This window comes from Brassica oleracea, chromosome C7 (genome assembly GCF_000695525.1).
Source record: "Brassica oleracea var. oleracea cultivar TO1000 chromosome C7, BOL, whole genome shotgun sequence".
In the NCBI taxonomy this organism is placed as follows: Eukaryota; Viridiplantae; Streptophyta; class Magnoliopsida; order Brassicales; family Brassicaceae; genus Brassica; species Brassica oleracea.
The window spans coordinates 26,750,344-26,765,436 of record NC_027754.1 but is presented as its reverse complement, the minus strand read 5'-3'; the positions used below and the strand labels follow the sequence as shown (position 1 = coordinate 26,765,436).

Genomic DNA, 15,093 nt, shown 5'->3' with positions numbered 1-15,093 from the left:
GTGCACTTGCAGTTAGATAATCGGGTTAAAACTCGAGACATCACAACCTCTTTTCAATCTCTTTGAACTTGAAAACACCAAATTTTATATCAATTTCTCATATTTTTGTCTCATGTTTTTTTCACTACTTTATCTTGTTTTTGCAGGTTTTTAATTTCATGTTTTTCATCTTCCAATCTTTTAAAGGTAGATCTATAAATTTTGGATATGTATTCTTGTGTTTTTATATGTTAGATTTTAAAAAGTTACAAATTGAACCTAATGTGATTGTTTTATTTATTATTTGAAGCCATTTTATTGTTTTGGATATGCATGTTTTTCAGATCTGAGTCGGACTTCATTAGTAGATTTCTCCAAAAGTCTTTTTGATTTCTGGAGAAATCTTCCTCAGAAGTCTTTTGTGACGAATAGTAAAAATAGGGTTTAGAAGATTCTTGGGAAGTCTTCTAGTGCATTTTATGTTAGAAGAATTTCCAGGAAGTCTTCTGAACCGAAAATATTTAACCAAATTAAAAAAAAAATTATATAAAGAAAATTTACTCATTCTTTCTCTTCCTCTCAAATGGCTGCAGCAAAAATGTACTGTTTCATGTTTTTCTCACTACTTTATCTTGTTTTTGCAGGTTTTTTATTTCATGGTTGTTATCTTCTACTCCTTTAAAGGTATCTATAAATTTGGACTTGTATTTTTGTGTTTTTATGTTTTTGTAATATGTTTTTTTTTCTAATTTAAGTTTAAAAGTTTTATTTTTTGAAAATTTTCTTTGCTTGAAATCATTTTAAACTTTTTTAGATATGTAGTTTTTAAAGAAATGAAGATCATATATCAGACTTCATAGAAGACTTCTCGGAAGACTTCTCAGAAAACTTCTCGAAATACTTCACCAGCAGACTTCTCAAGTAGAATTCTCAGAAGACTTCACACGAATTAAGAGGAATATTAGAATTTAAGTGGAAAATTAAAATTTAATAGGATTAAATTTTAAGTGAAATTTGATTGCGAATTAGATGGCTTCTAATTTACAGTCAAATTTCACTTAAAGTTTAGTTTTCTTTTATGGTTACGAGACTCTTGTTTTGATAGTTTATATAGTATTGTAAATAATATATTTGCTTTATCTCTAATATATTTAAAAAATATTTTAATGCTTGTTTCATTTACTCATGTTCATCTGATTATAAACTATTGTCTTCACTGTAAATATTTTGTTAAGATTATGGTTGTGAAAATTAAAAGAGAGCCTTATAATAATATAACAGTTGACACAAGTTCAACATAACGATAAGTTCATAACTCAATAATATAAGTTCAAAAACATAACAAACATAAAAATAAGTTTGTAACACAATGATATAAGTTCCAAAACATATCAATCATAAAATAAGTTCATAACACTAAATATGTATAGATATATGACTTCGAAGTTACTTAAATCTCATGAAAATTAAAAATAACTTATGATCTTTTTTTTTAACTCAACATCAACTTCAATTAACCAACTTTTTCACCATACAACTTTTATCAGACTCTACTTGGAATATTAGCCACTCTGGCACTACAGAATATAACTTAGAGACATTGGACACAAATGTGAAAGTCTCCTTTGCTATTCTGTTAGCTGCCTTATTACCACCTCTTGGATAAAACCTCACTTCGACACTCGAGATTTGTTTCAGAGCTTGACAAATCGCTTCTATCACCGGTAATAGCATCGGCCAGACCTCTTCTTCCTCATTCAACATCTTAACCAGTGACAAGGAATCAGATTCAAAAATAATCTTATCATACCTGAACCTTGCCATAGATTCATCTGCCCATTGAAGTGCCTCAGCCTCTGTTCTAATACTCGATTCCAGCCCTGTAACTACACTCGCTCCCGCGCATAACAACCGACCTTCCCCATCTCTGCATAACCACCCCACACCACTATTAAGCCTATCTTTATGCCAAGCTCCATCCGAGTTGCATTTCAACCAATTTGTGGGAGGTAATTTCCACGGTTTTGCCTGAGAAGTGCTAATGGGGTGTGTCACCCTCTTATTTCCTTCCACACTCAAGTTAACCTGCTTTCTCCTTTCCCATTCATCTGCATCCTCACGAGCTTTCCTCAAAATACTCATCGCTTCATACTCTTTTCCGTTAAACAACAGTTCATTCCTACACTTCCATAATCTCCATAGCAACCATGGAACCATTTCACTTTTTACCTCATCTCTTGGGTAGGCTTTCTTGATGTTTAAAGCGTGATCGGTATTTGAGTACAGAGAATTCCCCATGACATCTTCTGGAGGCGCTGGGATCGGAGACAAGGCCCAAACCAATCTTGCGAATGGGCGCTGGAACAGAACATGATTCACTGTTTCTCCAACTTGACCACAACGAAGGCAGTCCCCATCTCTTGCAATGTGTCGCCTGGACATATTGTGAGCAACTGGTAGAGAGTTACTGATACATCTCCAAAGGAAGTGCTTCACTTTTGGGCTTGACTCAGTACTGGCTCACGCTAGCTGATAGAGACTGTCTAGGCTCGGCTGTGTTAACTCCTCTCTGCTGTTACTTTTGTTGATGATATTGAACTGGACCCAATATCCTGATTTTACTGAGTAATGTCATGTGTTATTGAAGTCCCAGACCAATACATCTTTACTACCATTCCCGCAGGGTCTTATCAATTCAATCTTCCTCCTCTCCTCCGTTGGGAACAACCTTTCTAACACACTGTGGTTCCACTCCCTACCTTGGTTGATCAGGAAATCCTTGATTCTCAGGTTTGGCTTACATAATCGAGCACTAGTTCTCCTGACCTTCTCATAACCTGAGCTTTCCTTGCAGGCTTCTGGTCTAGCCATTGATCTTGCCAAATTTTAGAATCATCGCCATTCCCAATCACCATTATCGCTCCTTGTTTTATTAACTGTTGAGCTGCGTGAATACTCCTCCATGCGTAAGACGGCCTCGATCCCAGACTAGCATTTAGGGGGTCTTATTTTGCGTAGAATCTGCTCTTGAAAATTTTTCGCGAGCAAGGAATCCTTATGAGACAATAGACGCCAGAGTTGCTTTCCTAGCAGTGCTATATTGAAAGTGTGTCCCTGAATCCAAGAGCCCCAACTGTTTTCGGTTGACAGAGGTACTCCCAACTATTCCAATAGATTCCTCGGGATTCTTTCTTATTCCACCATCAGAATTCAGACATCACTGAGACTATCTTTTTGCAGACCATCTTTGGTAAAAGGAAACACGATATAGTATAGGTTGGTAGAGCCAGAGCCACCGCCTTCAACAGAACTTCCTTTCCTGCTGGAGAGAGGAACCTAGTCTGCCACCCTTGCACTTTTTCGCTCAATCTTTCCTTCAGATAGCTCAGGATTGACACCTTTGACCCACCAAAAGCTTCAGGAAGGCCGAGATAGATTCCATCTCCTCCCTCTTGTTCTATCCCAAGTAGTTGTTTGATATCGGGTCTCCTTTCCTCTGGAAGGGGTTTGCCAAAGTAGATGCTGGATTTTTGATAATTGATACGCTGCCCCGACACCAAACTATAACTTCTCAGAATCCGTGTGAGGTTCTCTAGCTCCTCGTTGTTCCCTTTGCAGTAGAACATACTGTCATCCGCATACAACAAATGTGATACCGCCGGTGCACCCCTTGCCACTTTTAGTCCTGTAATCTCTCCTGTGCTCTCTTCTTTTTTCAGCCTTTGAATCAGCAGTTCTGTGCATATTACAAATAGATAAGGGGACAGTGGGTCCCCTTGCCTCAGCCCTCTTGTCGGTTTAATGTCTCCATAGGGTGTACCATTGATCAGAACTTGATATTGAGCAGAAGAGACACGCTCCATTACCAGGCTACACCACCAGACTTGATATTCTTAAAACTACTTAATATTTTTAAAAGTTTAAAAATATATCTTGTCGTTATTTAACACTCTTGAAATACAAGTTTTACAAAAACTAACGGAGAAGACTTTTCCCAGCATACTTCTTAAAAAATCTTCTCTCAATAGCTAGAAACATTAATAAACATGAATGTTTGTAACCTCATAATTATAAACCAATTAAGTTATGAATTTCATTAATGAGCCCTAATTATGACCAATACACTTGAAATAACAAGAAAATCTTAAAATTCATTTTAAATTATGAGAAATGTAAGTTTATTAAAAATTTACGTAGAAAGAAGTCTTCCTTTGCGATTGAAAATTTACGAAGGAAGAGTCTTTCTTTGTAAATTTATGGAGGAAGAGTCTTTCTTTATAAATATTGGCTTACTTTTTTTGAATTTTTTTTCGAAAATACAAGAGAAAAATTGTAGAGAAGTCTTCTCCGATAATCAAGTAAATTTTTCAATTGACCAAAGTTTTCAGAAATTTGACTTTTCCAAAGAAGACTTCTAAGTCTTCAAAGTGTCGCAAGAAATCTTCATATGTTAGTTTTGCACTTGACCATGTTTGAATTTTTGAGAGAAGACTTTTATAGAACTCTTCTACAGGTTTGACCAGAATCCTTGAGTAAAACAAAAGAAGGCCGCCAAAAAACTTCCTAAGAAGTCTTCTAATTAATATTAAACTAGATGATAACCCGTGCGCATGTGCGGCGTGAGTTTTATGCTAATGATTGGTCATTATATGGTTTTAACATTTTGCAACACTACACTTTTTATTGATTGTAATATGACGAATACAAATGTTGGTCTCTTAAATGTATCATCGTTGTTGAAGAGTGAACATATTACAACTCATTTTAATTATTTTAAGACTTTATATGCACAAAAGAAAAATTAAGTTTTGCGGCTGATCAGATCACCAAAACCAGATATGCAACATCGATTAAAAAATGACGAAAGGAGATAAGATTTTCTGCTCTCGATTTGTTTACTATTGACTTTCAATAAGTTATTTTATTTTTTACCTCTATACACTTGTGCTTTCTTTCTTGTTTCTGTTTCACTGATATGAGTTTTGTTTCTTTTTTTTAAACTTCTTCTATAAATTCGGTGAATTACATAAGTGTCAATTTAAAAAGATGGACATCTGTAAAAATTAGTTCCACTCCATATACATATCGATGAATCAAAATTTTCAAGAAAATCACCGCCAATCTCTATTCACAGGTTAGTGTTCAAATCTAATATATCAAACGGTTTTAGAATGTAAATGCATACTATAAATATAAATGTTTGTTTAGTATATATTCACCAGTTCAGTCTAAAAATCATCTAATTCCAAAACAACAAAATAAATTACTTATTTTATTAACTTATGCTTTTGAGGTTTAGTTACTTAAGAATATACTGATAAAAATGTATATATAATACTCTACAATTTTAGTATATGTAAGCTATGTATAAACTAAGAACTGTTTGATTTATTAAATGATAAACCAAAAAAAATATAATAAATAGTTCAAATCTCTTATTCTTACAATTATAATATCAAGATATGATATTAGGGAGGAACAAATATTAGACAAATGATCAAATCTTTCATTCTTCGAACAAACTCAAAAAGAGGTGATTGAAATCTTGTCATGATATTTCATTAAAAGCTTTTTAGGAATAAAAATCAGGACTAAATTATTTAATCTGAATGAAATAATATGTATATAGTGCTTTCAATTTTAAAAAACACTTCGATTTGAAGAAGTGCATTTCTAGCATTGGCAAGATCAAATAATATATTAGAAACCACCTATTTAAAAAATATGTTTTATAAATAAAAGTATATACATTAGAGTAAGCACATAAATCATAACACATACCTTTTGTTTATTTACAATCATGTTTTTGGTAAATAAATCAAAACAATCATTATATTTACTTTATATGGTATATAATTAAACTTTATTGATATTGTCATTGATATATATATAGTATATTTTAATATAAATATTTATTATTGACACTTCCTACTCATATGATTTTATTAACATTTGTATATTTGCTGTAACAAAAATATAAACCGTTAATCACAAAACTTTTAATGTGAGATTTTTCAATACAAATTTCAAAATTAAACTATTAATATCCCGATATTTTTAATGCAAACTTTAAAATTAACATATTATATATTTTTATATAGTATATAATTTAATTTAAATGATATTAATATATATATATATATATATATATATATATATATATATATATATATATAGACTTCATATTCATATGATTTACGATAATTTGTCACTTGCTTAAAAAAAAAGTTAAACCATTGATCACAAAGTTTTCAATGTGGGACTTTTACAATTTATAGTCATTTTAAAAACTCAAAATATAAATTATTAGAAAAAATCTAATATTTTTACTATATGCTTAATGAGATTTAAATTTATTTTAATAATATAAAATTAAGCAAAAAAGAGAGAGGATACAAAAATTGCTATCAAATATGTATTATTCATAATCATTAATTGTCACATATAGGTTAATCAAACTAGGTAATTCCATAGCTTTTATTTAAAGAAAGAATTGAGAATATTATTTTTTACACTACTAATCAATTTGATAGCTAGTTTAATAAAAAAATAATATATATTTATATAGACCAACTTATTTTTCTAAGGATTCTAAGAATCATCCTAGTGTTGACACAAGGCTACGAAAACATGTTGTAATACTCCAAGATTAATATATAGGGGATGTTTAATTCTTTATTGTCAATTGCAATACTAATCTACGCAGACTTCTTGCGACACTTCGAAGACTTCATGTGACGGTACTAAAACTTCTATAGAATTCTTCTCTGAAAATATTTATACGGCATGTTTCTTTGAAAAGTCAAAAATCTGTAAAACTTTGGTCAATTGCAAAACTAATATGCTTATTAGAGAATACTTCTATTTTTTGTTATAAAGAATAGTTAGAAGACTTCCTACGAAAACACACAAAATAGTCAATTGCAAAACTAACCTACGATGACCAAAAAAGATATAATATTTTACACACCAAAAATCAGACATCTTTTGATGGCATCAACCATCATCATGAATAAACTAACATGATCTAACACATAAAACAATTTTATTTAATCATGAATTTATAATAGTTGATAAATGATAATATAATATTACATTCATCTGATATATTATTCTGAATTTATAAATTAAATTAATTTGATATATAAAGATATATTACTGTGTCTTCAAGCAACCATCATAAGCATTGGTCGATTTTCCATACGCGTTACTGCATTCAATTACTGGCTTATTTCCATCGACCGTAGTAAATATCAATTCAATCTAGAACTAGATCTTTGCAAGATGTGACTTCGCTGCAATCTATCTTTATAATCTCTATCTTGTCGTGACGTTCCAGGAATATATGTGAATGTCACGTTGCTAATTGCCACTGCTAATGATTCATATTAAGTAAAATATACACAAAAATGAAAAAAATAATAAAAAACCTAAATTCTACTTAGAAGTTTTACATTTTACCAGTGTTTTGAAAACTGTGCTGGACCGGCCGGTCAATACGGTTCGACTGTGACTCATTGAAGAAGCCGAGTCCGGTTTGATTTAAAACCCGGATTTGAGAAATATTGGTGAAACTGGCTAAAACCGGTAAAACCAGTGACCCGATTCAACTTCAAAGCCCGGTTCTAAAGAAATCAACATATAATTAATGTTTTTCAATTGAAATATCCAATGATTAACTTTCACTCTTTAATTAATTTTCTTTTTAATCTACTTTAAAAGAAAAAAAATATTTTTTAAAAATTCATTTTGACCCTCATATTCTATTTTCATTTTGCCATGCATATTGATAAAATTTAAGACTTTTAATTGTAAAAATAAATAAATTCATAATTTAAATGGTCAATAATTTGTTTTTTTATCAATTTCAATTGATATATTATTCACTTGTTAACTGTATATATAACTAAACTTATAGTTATTATTTATTATCTAATTAATAAAAGAGAACATAGAACGTGGTATATATATAACTACATTGTAGGTCCATATACATATAGTGTAAATATATGATTGTATATATTTATTTATTTTTAAATAGAAAACCCGGTTCGACCGGTTGAACCGATCCGACCACTGAACCAGTAGTTATACCGAATCGGTATCTGGTCCGGTTTTAAATCTCATCTTGTCGTGACGTTCCATGAATATCCGTGAATCTCACGTTGCTAATCACCACCGCTAATGATTCCTATTAAGTAAAAGATACACAAAAAATAAAAAAATAATAAAAAAGCCTAATTCTACTTAGAAGTTTTACATTTACAGAGAGAAAATAATTTACCTCTACGTCGATATGTCCCTTGTTATAGTGTTGATCGATTATAATTCAATTTTTGGTTTCAGTGAGCGTGATATCGTTGAAACCTATATTCCTTGCATATCATTTTCCATTCTAAACATTAAAATTAAGAGGTTGATTGGCAAGTGATTTAGAAGTATCGTAAAATCTTTCAACAGCCTAAATTATTTCTACAGCTCAAATTTTTTTCAATCATACTTTGTAAAGATTTTTTAAAGTTACAGATTTTTCTTTTTTTTTAATTTATTTTTAGCTGTGGAAAGCCATAAATCTAGAGCACTTATTTTTTGTTTTAGAAAATTTATATGTAAGTCATTAAATCTTTTTAAACCTACAACTAATATTCTACAGCAAAATTATCTACAGTCAGAGTAAAAAAAATCTACAGTTTTATTTCTAAAGCAAAAATATAAAGCTACGGTTCCTTACGATCATCTCCTAAGTAAAAGAAATCCTATCATTATTATAACACTTCATTTAATTCTTATATGGATAAATATAATTAAAATTATCTATCTGTTGCACAAAAAAAATAATAATATATAATTAAAGATTTATTACCGGCCATATCTTAATTCTCGCTATATTGTTCGTCTCATTGAAGGTGCAGTTAATTAGTCACTTGGACGTTCTCAACTATAGCTTCTTCCCCATCTTTTCCTACACTTCCAAACTAATATACTCATTAAAGTAAAGAACAAAATTTGTTATAAAATCTAAAAGTTAATATCTATTTGATGGCATTAACAAAATCACATAAAAGTTGGAAAAAAAACTAATCAAAGATATACCTTATTCCATGTCCAGGACCACATTGCATCCTTGTGATGTTGATATTTATACTTCCACAGTTTAAAGCTACACAATCATCTCCTGCAATGTTTCAACATGCAATACGAATAAACATATTATACCATTTGAAACTGGAAATTTAGTGATTCTGAAAGGAGAGATATCTAACTCCGTACCAGTTCCAACGATAATGTCATATATTTCTACATCAGTTGATCTTGAAATATCAATTCCATCGGTGTTAGGACTATCACGAGGCGCAATAACTTTTATTTGCGTTATTTCACTTGTCTGCAGTCGTGGATTGAGATATGGTTTCTCGGGGCTATCGAATGAGGTTATTCCATTTATTTCAAGATTATTGCATCCTTGAAAATGCAATTGCTACAATAAAAAAAACCATTTCTCTGAAGTAATGATCCAAAGTAGAAACCATAATTCCACAGTTTCCTTGAATAAACTTTACATCTGTCTCTGTCTTTCCTCATCTTGTAATACATAATATTTAAGACATATATATAAATTTGAAACCAGAGCAATGCTGAAAGTTTTAAACACGTTCATCCTACAACCCGCAGTCATAGGTTCGAGTGACCAATCCCTAATATATAAATTGAGGAGCACTACAACAATCATTCTTTTGTAGCTATGTGTCATCACAAGGATTATTCTTAGAATCCTTATAAAAATTAGTTGGTCCATCTAAACATATATTGTATTTTTTATTAAACTAAATATAAAATTGATTAGTAGTCTACAAAAAAAATATTTTCATTTATTTTCTTAAATAAAAGCTACGGAATTACCTAATATGACTAACATAAATAAAAAAACTAAACAATCACATTAATCATATAATATGTTATATTTTATAAATTTGAATGCGACTATAAATTACTAATATTGTTAAGAGTCTCACATTAAAAAAATTGTGATCAATGGTTTAAATTTTTTTGTTATAACAAGATACAAATATTCATAAAATCATATATATAAGAAGTTTCATTTAATAGATATTCAGATTAAATATATATATATATATATATATATATAAATATATTTATATATTATTAAAATTAAACTATATACCATAAAAATACATAAATATATTAATTTCAATATTTTCATTGCAAAAGTATTGAGACCTTAATATTTTAATTTTGAAATTTGCATTGAATTTTCAAAAACAATTATAAAATTACTAAAATTATTAAAAATCTCAAACTGAAAATTTTGTGATTGATGGTTTAATTTTTTTGGTACAAATAATATACAAATGTTAATAAAATTATATGAGTAGGAAACCTTACTTAATAAATATACAGATTAATATATACTATATATATATATATCTGTGTCAATATCACATATAAAATAAATAAAATGATTATTTTTATTTATTTACCAATAAAAACATTCAAAATAAACAAGAGGGCTTATTTTGATCTATGTGATTAAACCAATTTTATTATATACATAATTGTTACTCGCTTCTCAATTATTCAATATATTATTATTTCATAATATGTAATGAACACAAAATAAATAATAATATGTAAAAGTAAATTGTATATATAATATTCATTCCGCGTCTTCATCTTGTGCAAGGCGCGGGTCTTCACCTAGTCATGATATTATCACATAATCTATCTTGGTGTATTGATAGTCCGGGGTGGGAATCATAAGTCCATGATACCCTATTTATTTTATTTTGAATATATCTGTTTTATTTTTTAAATGAAAAATTAAATTATTATACCAACAAAAGGCAAAAGTCATCATTTGATTTTGCATATAATTTCCCACTATATGTAAACATTTAAGAATAAAAAGTGTTTATGAAAGATAATCTTGATATAAATATGTAAATAAATATAATGACTTTTAATTTTAAGTTCGAATATATTATTAATTATAATTTTTTTTCTTCACTGTCATAATTATTACTTATTTTATTTAAAATTAAGAAAATATTTTATGAATTTGTTTTAAGAAAATTAAATTTTTTTAAAAAAACTAATTTTTGTTGACCAAAACCATTTTAATCCCATCATTTGTCACCTATACAATCGTATGGAAGTAAACCTCCAGAGAACGAATGTATGTTTCATTCTAAAAAAATTACTCGCGGTCTTGTTTGCGAGTTATTTCCACATGTCTTTCGATTTAAGTTTCCTTTTTATTCATCTGGTTTTATAATTTTCTACACACCAAAAATCAGACATGTTTTGATCGCATCAACCATCATCATGAATAAACCAACATGATCTAACACATAAAACATTTTATTCAATCATGAATACATAATAGTTGATAAATGATAATATACTATTACATTCATCTGATATATTATTCCCAATTTATAAATAAAACTAATTTGATATAAAAAGATATATTACTGAGTCTTCAAGCAACCATCATAAGCATTGGTTGAATTTCCATACGCGTTACTGCATTCAACTATTGGCTTATTTCCGTCGACCGTAGTAATATTAATTCTATCTAGAACGATATCTTTGCAACATGTGACTTCGCTGCAATCTATCTTTATAATCTCATCTTGTCGGGACGTTCCATGAAAATCCGTGAATGTCACGTTGCTAATCGCCACAGCTGATGATTCCTATTAAGTAAAAGATATACAAAAAATAAAAATAATAAATAAAAATAACCTAAAGTCTGCTTAGAAGTTTTATACTTTACTGAAGGAAAGAAAATAATTTACCTCTACGTCGATACGTCCCTTGTCTATATACTGTTGATCGATTATAATTGGATTTTTGGTTTCAGTGAGCATAATATCCATGAAAACAATATTCCTTGCGTATCCTTTTCCATTCTAAACATTAAAATTAAATACAAATAAGTAAAACAAATCTTATCATTATAATAACACTTCATTTAATTCTTATATAAAAAAATATAGTTAAAGATTTATTACCGGCCATGTCTTAATTCTCGCTCCATTGTTCGTGTCATTGAAAGTGCAGTTGGTCACTTGGACGTTCTCAACTATAGATTCTTCTCCATCTTTTCCTAAACTTCCCACACTATATATAATCATTAACGTAAAGAAAAAAAAATTGTTATTAAATCTTAAAGTTAATATATATTTGATGGCACTAACAAAATCACATACAAGTTGGAAAAAAAACTAATCAAAGATATACCTTATTCCATGTCCAGGACCACATCGCATCCTTGCGATGCTGATATTTATACTTCCACTGTTTAAAGCTACACAATCATCTCCTGCAATGTTTTAACATATTGAAATACGAATAACCCTATTATACCATTTGAAATTGGAAATTTAGTGATTCCAAAAGGAGAGATATCTAACTACGTACCAGTTCCAACTATAGTGTCATATATTTCTACATCAGTTGATGTTGAAATATCAATTCCATCGGTGTTAGGACTATCACCAGGCGCAATAAGTTTTATTTGCGTGATTTTCACTTGTCTGCAGTCGGTGAGTGAGATATGGTTTCTTGGGCTATCGAATGAGGTTATTCCATTTATTTCAAGATTATTGCATCCTTCAAAATGCAATTGCTACAATAAAAAGAGAACCTTTCGCTATGAGCTCTTAGTAGCAGAATTTGAAGTCAATATAATAGAGAACAACTATATGTACTCACAGTAGGGCGTTTAGAAGCTGGCATATTGGCCTAGATTGAATGAATATGAGAAAAAAAAACATTAGACCCACATTTTCTGATTATAAATACAGCTAAACAAATTTCGTTTCTTTTAATATATAAAAAATATTTCACCTCCCAGAAAGATGAACCACGTCCATTGATTGTTCCTGAACCAAGGACCGTTAGACCGATGATTTTATTAAAACTGACCCACTCGTATGACTTAAAGTCTGACCATGCTGCTTTGTTAAGAGGGGCGACAATCTTTCCTTCCAACTGTAAAGTTGATCACAAATACATTCCAAATGAACTCATAATTTTTTCAATAAATAAGTTTTCAAATGTATCTAAAAATTATAAGTCTTTCAGTGTTACCTGAACTTGTACAGATGGAGAGTTACAAGGACCTTGAAACACTAGAGGTTGTAGTAAAAAGGTATTATCTGAAGGAACAAGGAGGGTTTTATTACTCCCACCACTACTGCACATAGCTTTCCATGCTTCTACAAATGCCTTTTCCAGAAAAAAAGAAAAACAAATCTATACGAATTAGTGGATAAATAACTAAATATTTGTAAAATAATTATGATCTACTTGTAGGAACAAGTAACAATAGAAAATAAATAGTAAATATATGGCTTGGTTATTATATTTTTTTGGTTTGACTACAAAAAGTATTTATACAAGAAAACCTTTATACAAAAACATGGCGCCAATCATGCTGGGGAATCATGGCCAATCCTTTAGCACATTCATTTAATGAATAGAACCGCGATTCTAAATTATTTTGTTTGGCTTTTAATTACAAATTGTTTTATATCTTAATTTTTAACTTTATAATTAAAATATTATTCTGGATAACAACACAATATATATATATATATATATAAATTATTATTTTTTAAAGAATGTTTTTATTTTTGAAAATTTTATTATATTAGTTCATAATCAATTACCTAATATGACATATAAATTTAATATTATTAATAAAAAATTCGTTTTAATTATATGATAAGTTATATAAAAATAAAACTATAGATTCCAAAATTGTTTGTACTGCAAGAAAATTATATCATAATTTCAGTTTCATCATTTTGTTTTGTAAAATAAACATGATTCTAAACTTTATAGGCTTAAAGCTTCTCTTCATACAGCTCAAAATGAAGAGTTGTGTTATAATTTTTTTTATGAAAAAAAATTGAATATACTATAATGGAAAAATCGAGATAATGTTTTGCAATATTATACCTCTGAATCATCGGTAGTACCATCTCCCTTAGCACCAAATTTAAGGACATCATAGACTTGGCCATTTAAAAATCCAAAATTGACTAACGTCAACACAAACACAACACGTACTATAATTTCCTAGAACATCCAAAAACAAGGTCAGATGGAAATAAAAATATTAAGTAAAAGAGAAACTATATATATATATATATATATTTAACATCGTATGTACCATTATGTGAGGATGATACGATGATTTCATTGACCAAAGAAAAAGATGTTGATATCAGATGACTGATTGTAAGTTATTGTGTCTATGTGTGTGTTGTTTATGACATATTTATATACTTACAAATCATAGATGTAATTCTGAGAATCGCATATAGGGGATGTACTAAATCCAATTAGATGATTAGACTTAGAAGTAAATCTTTTCAAAAATTTAAGAAATATATTTCATAAAATAATCAAGAATATAAGTTGCAAGCGAGATAAAAATACATAAACAGAAAAAAAAATGCATAGAAACATTCAAAAGTAGAATTAGATTGGATGTATATTACAATCATAATACATTAACCTAATGATATTTTTACAATCATCACTTATATGTAACTTAATGGAGATTGACATCGAAAATATACATATTTATATTTTAATATTTTTTACACTTTAATATATAGATTATTATTTAAGGTAAAAGATAAAATTGAAATTATTTGATAGCTCATTTCATTCTTATACTGACTTTACTTTCTAGTAAATTTTATGAAAGATAATATTAAAATTATCTTTTTGATTTTTAGTAATAAAAGCAAAGATTTATTCTTCATTAGAAAACATAGTATACTTCAGAAAATGATCTTTACCATAACGAATAACAATTTAATCCACTGAAAAGTAAAGAAGGATAAATGTCTTTTTAATAATGGTCAAATAGTCAATTACAGCATTATATTATTTTAATTTTTATAATTTATGATGATCAACTACTTGTAAATATGTGATATTGAAGAATTTGACGGACAACAATTACGTCTGTAGCATTCAGATCTACGGACGGTTTTGCATGTACAACATTTTTGATAAACATGATTTCTTCATAGCACACGAACATCACTAACGGTTATACCTATAACACTC

General features: G+C 29.1%; 2 protein-coding genes and 1 pseudogene across 2 annotated transcripts; all 3 read right to left on the bottom strand.

Moving 5' to 3' along the window:
- Positions 1-1,488: 1,488 nt before the first annotated feature.
- Positions 1,489-2,850, bottom strand: LOC106302971. The gene is made up of 3 exons (XM_013739360.1): positions 2,652-2,850; positions 2,504-2,591; positions 1,489-2,413 (listed from the first exon to the last, which is right to left on the bottom strand). The coding sequence occupies exons 1-3, from the start codon at positions 2,848-2,850 to the stop codon at positions 1,489-1,491; spliced, it is 1,212 nt and encodes a 403-aa protein (XP_013594814.1).
- A 4,284-nt stretch (positions 2,851-7,134) lies between these two features.
- Positions 7,135-9,655, bottom strand: LOC106302970 (annotated as a pseudogene).
- A 1,813-nt stretch (positions 9,656-11,468) lies between these two features.
- LOC106305431 (probable polygalacturonase At3g15720) lies at positions 11,469-14,215 on the bottom strand. Its single transcript, XM_013741802.1, has 10 exons — positions 14,183-14,215; positions 13,969-14,088; positions 13,096-13,233; positions 12,853-12,996; positions 12,718-12,747; positions 12,424-12,631; positions 12,244-12,325; positions 12,015-12,123; positions 11,799-11,912; positions 11,469-11,696 (listed from the first exon to the last, which is right to left on the bottom strand). Exons 1-10 carry the CDS (start codon positions 14,210-14,212, stop codon positions 11,469-11,471), a joined length of 1,203 nt encoding a protein of 400 aa, XP_013597256.1. The 5' UTR covers positions 14,213-14,215.
- Between the last annotated feature and the right edge of the window lie 878 nt (positions 14,216-15,093).

Coding starts and splice junctions, on each gene's coding strand:
- LOC106302971 (XM_013739360.1), bottom strand. CDS start 2,850: ATGGCTAGACCAGAAGCCTGCAAGGAAAGCTCAGGTTATGAGAAGGTC. Junction 2,592..2,651: donor GATAAGACCCTGCGGGAATG/GTAGTAAAGATG, acceptor CAGTAAAATCAG/GATATTGGGTCCAGTTCAAT. Junction 2,414..2,503: donor GACAGTCTCTATCAGCTAGC/GTGAGCCAGTAC, acceptor CAATATGTCCAG/GCGACACATTGCAAGAGATG.
- LOC106305431 (XM_013741802.1), bottom strand. CDS start 14,212: ATGAAATCATCGTATCATCCTCACATAATG. Junction 12,326..12,423: donor TGACACTATAGTTGGAACTG/GTACGTAGTTAG, acceptor AAAACATTGCAG/GAGATGATTGTGTAGCTTTA. Junction 11,697..11,798: donor AGGGACGTATCGACGTAGAG/GTAAATTATTTT, acceptor TTTACTTAATAG/GAATCATCAGCTGTGGCGAT.